The sequence below is a fragment of the Propithecus coquereli genome, unplaced genomic scaffold, assembly GCF_000956105.1.
Source record: "Propithecus coquereli isolate 6110/MARCELLA unplaced genomic scaffold, Pcoq_1.0 Scaffold501, whole genome shotgun sequence".
Lineage (NCBI taxonomy): Eukaryota > Metazoa > Chordata > Mammalia > Primates > Indriidae > Propithecus > Propithecus coquereli.
The window spans coordinates 686,094-691,132 of record NW_012150853.1 but is presented as its reverse complement, the minus strand read 5'-3'; the positions used below and the strand labels follow the sequence as shown (position 1 = coordinate 691,132).

At 51.2% G+C, this 5,039-nt stretch overlaps 1 protein-coding gene across 1 annotated transcript in view; it reads left to right on the top strand.

The window, feature by feature from the left end:
• Positions 1–5,039, top strand: part of CCDC57 (coiled-coil domain containing 57) — a 120,364-nt gene that overhangs the window by 35,981 nt on the left and 79,344 nt on the right. Inside the window, exon 4 of the mRNA XM_012656358.1 lies at positions 3,128–3,236. Coding sequence (XP_012511812.1) covers positions 3,128–3,236 — 109 coding nt within the window. The remainder of the gene's footprint in view (positions 1–3,127; positions 3,237–5,039) is intronic.

Genomic DNA, 5,039 nt, shown 5'->3' with positions numbered 1-5,039 from the left:
TAGGCCTTGCTGCCCACTCCACATGCCCCGGGGCACAGGGTCAGGCTCCCAGGACAGGACGGTGTCCTGAGAGAAGTGCTGTGCCAGCCAGGACTGAAAGGACATGTGTGGACACCAGCCGTCCTTCCGACCTCGCCGTCGGGTGTTTATCAACCAGCGTCAGCGGAGGAGGGGCCGTGCTCACGGTGTTCCCTGCACGGCATCTCCACCCCGTGCTGACTCCGTGTCCAGATGCACGTTGCCCTTTGTCCCTGGGAGCGCGCAGTTCCCTCTCCGTGACGCTGCCCCTGCTCAGTGTCCTGGAGATTGCTTCTGAAATGGCCCGCAGAGCACTTCCTTGTGGGATTCGCAGGCTGGTATGGGTGGGTTTCACTTTTGGAAGCCGCCAGAGATCGTTAGGCATTAAGCCGGGCCTTGAAACGTCTGGTCAAAAAGAGACCAATGGTGACTAAGTGACAAGGCTTCGGTCGTCATGTGGCACCAAAGTCACTTCCAAAGAAGGAGTTTCGGGAGGACTCTGGCAGTGAAGGGGTTGTCCCAGCCAGCAGGCAGGGGGTGCTCGGTGGCACTGGGAGGACAGCAGCAATAGGGTTGTGGTTGGCTGGCAGTGACTCCAGTTGGCTTCCTGGGCTGTCCACACACAGAACTGCAGACCCCTCACAGACAGCGGGGAACATGGATGTTTGTCAGATAACAGTCCTGTCTCTGGAAGGAAGGAGACTCCATGTAGCTCGGCTACTGCCGGATATTAGGGTGGCATTTACCCAGTGTGGTTCCGGAACAGCTGGAGCCTGTGCTGGCTCTCGGGCGCAGGCGCCTCTGCTCTCGCTCTGTGCTGTGGCCCACGTCCCGCGTTTCCATTAAGCTGGAGTCTCGTGTGTTCCTCAGCTTCGTGGTTGCCTTTGGGCTGCTTTTTTGTGTCTTGTTTCAGATCTTTGTGTCCATTATTAACTTATCACAAGTAGAATTGATTCAATGGGGATAACGATTTTTCTTTTGAAAAATGAAATACAAGTCGACAGTAACTAAATCAGTCAGTTTAACTTTTATTACATATGTGAGTTGTACACTGTGAATGTAAGGAAGTCTTTTTCCTTGTAAGTTAATTACAAGGTTAAAAGCCACTGGAGGAGAAACTGAGTGATTATTGATTTATTCATTCATTTAACAAATACTTTTTTTTTTTTTTTAAGACAGAGTCTCACTCTGTTGCTCTGGCTAGAGTGAGTGCCTTGGCGTTAGCCTAGCTCACAGCAACCTCAAACTCCTGGGGTCAAGCGATCGTTCTCCCTCAGCCTCCCGAGTAGCTGGGACTACAGGCATGTGCCACCATGCCCGGCTAATTTTTTCTATGTATTTTTAGTTGTCCAATTAATTTCTTTATATTTTTGGTAGAGACGGGGTCTCACTCTTGCTCAGGCTGGTCTCCAACTCCTGAGCTCAAACGATCCACCCGCCTCGGCCTCCCAGAGTGCTAGGATTACAGGCGTGAGCCACCGCGCCCGGCCAGAAGTAATATGTTCTTATTATAGAAAATCATTTCTTATAGACGATGATGAAGTGGAATGTCAAAATGAAAACCACTGCGGGTGGTCTGTCATGGTATCTCTGGGTCCCAGATAGAGCCCTCCACACTCACTGTTCTGAGACGTGCTTCTGGCAGTTCCCGGTCTATTTTTGGCATCTTTTCTTTGTGTTGGTTTGTTGAGTTCTGCCACATCTTTCTGAATGGTAAAGTGGCCCTCTGTTGTGTGCGCCCAGCCCATTTGCTCAGAGGCTCCCAGGTGGCTGTGAGCTGGCCAGCAGGACGGCGCCGGACATTCCTATTCAGCAGAGGGACTTTCTGTGACAGGTCAGGTGCAAGGAGAGTCTGCTCCCCTCTGGGCCCTGCTGAAGTGGCCCCTACATAAAGGCAGCGCCACTCTGACCTGCCGGAGCCGGTATCTCCTGTAACAACCCGCAGGCATAGCTTCCAGGGTCCCTGTCAACAGACGTACCTGTCACAGGGGTCACTGTCCCGCGGGAAGCCCAGGTGTTTATGGGTCCATGGCGTCTGCCGGCGCGGGTGTCGTGTGCCAGTCAGTGGTCATTCCCTAGGCAGTGCCTCTCGGTGACGTGCACCCCACACACCACCTTCCAGGGATCAGGGACGGAGCCGAGGGTTGAACTGGAGGTCAGCTTCTCCCTCAGCCCCGGCGCGGACGGTGGTGTTGGGGCTGCCGCTCCTCTACACTCAGCACAGGGGCAGGTGCGTTGGACGCCGGCGTAGTTGCAGCCCGGTTGTGCTCCACACAAGTGCTAACTGTCTCACAGCTGTTTCTAAGAGCATTTAAAGCATCCTTTTAAAAGCGCTTACATTATTTTGTGAAGAGTCTTCTCAAGTCTTCACCGGTTCCCTCTCTCCACACCTGGGGCATTTTCAGCTGTTCAGACACCATTCCGGGACTCCGAGGGCGTGAGCGTTGTTAGATCTTTGCTATTGTCCCACAGGTCCCTGCGCTCCGTTTGTTTCTCTTCTTTTTCAGTTAATTTCCTCTCTGTTGCTCAGACCAGGTCGTCGCTGTTGTTTTATCTTCAAGGTCTCTGATTTCTCCCTCCGTGATGTTCATCCCGCCGTCGAGCCCGTCTAGTGGGTCTTTGGTTATTGCACTTTTCGGTTCTCAGATTTCCACTTTCTTCTTCGTTGTATCTTCTTCTTCTTTGCTGAGATTTTCTTTTTTTCCATTTGTTTTACTAAATTGCTTGTTGAAGCGTTTTTACGGTGACTGCTTTAGTGATGTCAGCGTTTGCACTGTCTTGGTGTGGCGTCTGATGGCTGTCTTCTCTCATTCAGGTTGAGATCTTTCTGGTTCTTGGCATGCCGAGTGATTTTTTTTTTATTGTAGCCTGGACATTTTGGGCTTTATGCTGTGGGACTCTAGACCCTATTTAATTTTCTCTTTTATAGGCAGTCACCCTGCTTAGGTGTAACAGGGTCCAAGTGGAGGTGAGAGTTCTGCTCCTCTCTGGGCCCTACTGAAGCCAGCCCTGCAAAAGCGAAGGACCACTGTGTTTAAAGTCACTTGCAAATGTGGCATTCAGCGAATATTCAGAATTGCTTTTCTTAATGCGTATTTTATTCCCACAGTGACAAGAATGGTGAGATGGACCATCATCGGGAACAATATGAAAATCTGAAATGGAGGCTAGAGAGAAAACTCGAGGAACTCGACGGTGAACTTGCTCTGCAGAGACAGGTAGAGCTTCCGGGGGTTGGTCCTCTCCTATGTGTTTCCCTGCCTGCCTGCTGTGCAACTTAGCTCGTACAAAGTTAAGGGACCAAAACACCATTTTGTTCATTGACTGTGTTATCCACGGGAGTGAAAATAGAATGACTGGGACAGGTTTCCACTCTGGGCTGGTCTGTAGGGGGATGCGATGGGGTGTCTAAATCTGCCTCCGAAGTCCCTCCCACGGTGTTCTCTTTCGTCACGGAGCGATCAGGGCTCTCAGAGAAGCAGAACTAGCAGGAGATTTGTAGGTACACACAAGAGGAGATGTGTCGTGGAACTGACATACGCAGTTGTGGAGGCTGCGAAGTCCCGTGGTTTGCCGTCTGCAGGCGGCAGAACCTGGAAAGCTGGCGTTGCCATTCAGTCTGGGTTCAAAGGTCTGAGAACCAGGCACTCTGATTGCCAAGGGCAGGAGAAGGTTGGTGTCTCAGCCCAAGCAGAGAAAGCGTGTTCACCCTGCCTCACTTTTCAGTTGTATTTGGGCCTCCACCCATGCTAGGGAAGGCAGCTCTTTATTCAGTCTGCTGATGCTGACGTCCTCACAGACACACCCTGAGCATCCCTTAGCCCAGTCCTTTTTTTTTTGAGACAGACTCTCGCTTTGTCGCCCTGGGTAGACGGCAGTGGCATCGTCATAATTCATTGAAACCTCAAACTCTTGGGCTCAAGTGATGCTTCTGCCTCAGCCTCCCAAGAAGCTGGGACTATAGGTGTGCACCAGGACGCCCAGCTAATTTTCCTATTTTTAGTAGAGACGGGGTCTCGCTCTTCCTCAGGCTGGTCTCCAACTCCTGACCTTAAGCCATTCCCCCGCCTCAGCCTCCCAGAGTGCTAGGATTATAGGCGTGAGCCACCGTGCCTGGCTAGCCCAGTCACTTGATATGTAAAATTAACCACTACACCTCAGAAATGATTAAACGTTTCCTTATTTATTTTAGAAAAGAAGTACTGTTAAAAAACTTGAGTTATTTACTGCAGAAATGAATTTGGAACTCAAATTATGGTAACTGTGTTTCTTTCAACACAATAATAATTGTAAGTTTAAATATAGATATTTTAATTGACAGCATTTAAATCTGTCACCAGATTTCTCCTTGGTGTTCTTGAAACTCAGCCCATACCTCCAGGAGACTCAGCTGTGCTGGATTTGGTTGAAAGATACGTGACATGCTTGAGCCCAGGAGTTTGAGGCTGTGGTGAGCTGCGATGGTGCCGCTGCCCCACCGTACTCCAGCCTGAGCGACAGAGTGAGACCCTGCGGAAGGGAGGAAGGAAGGAAGGAAAGAAGGAGAGAGAAAAGAAAGAAATCCTCCTATGGATTTGTGTCCAGCGTCCACATCTAGCGAGATGTGGCAGACAACTGTGCAGGTGCAGGTGTGACGTGCGGCTGGGTGTGCCGGGGTCTCCTTGTCTCCTTCTGTCGGCTATTGGAGCCTGGCTGTTGTAGCATCGGCCAGTGTGTGAGGAATCTTGTTGCGTGAAGCCCTCTGTGCAAGAGTGTGAGTTCACGTGCTCCTCACAACAAAGACAAAGTTGTTTCTACGCCTTTTAGACTCAGTCCATGATGTAGAGTAGGAGCTGCACCTGGATTCATCCTGCGCTGTGTCCCCACCTCTGCTCCTCCTGGCAGTGATGCTGCCTGAGCCGTCCATCTCTGAGCTCCCTTTTTGTCTCTTGTTCTGGATGGCGCACCTGCCGTGTCCCGGCTCCGTTCTGGATGGCGCGCCTGCCGTGTCCCGGCTCCGTTCTGGCCCTGTGTGGATGGCG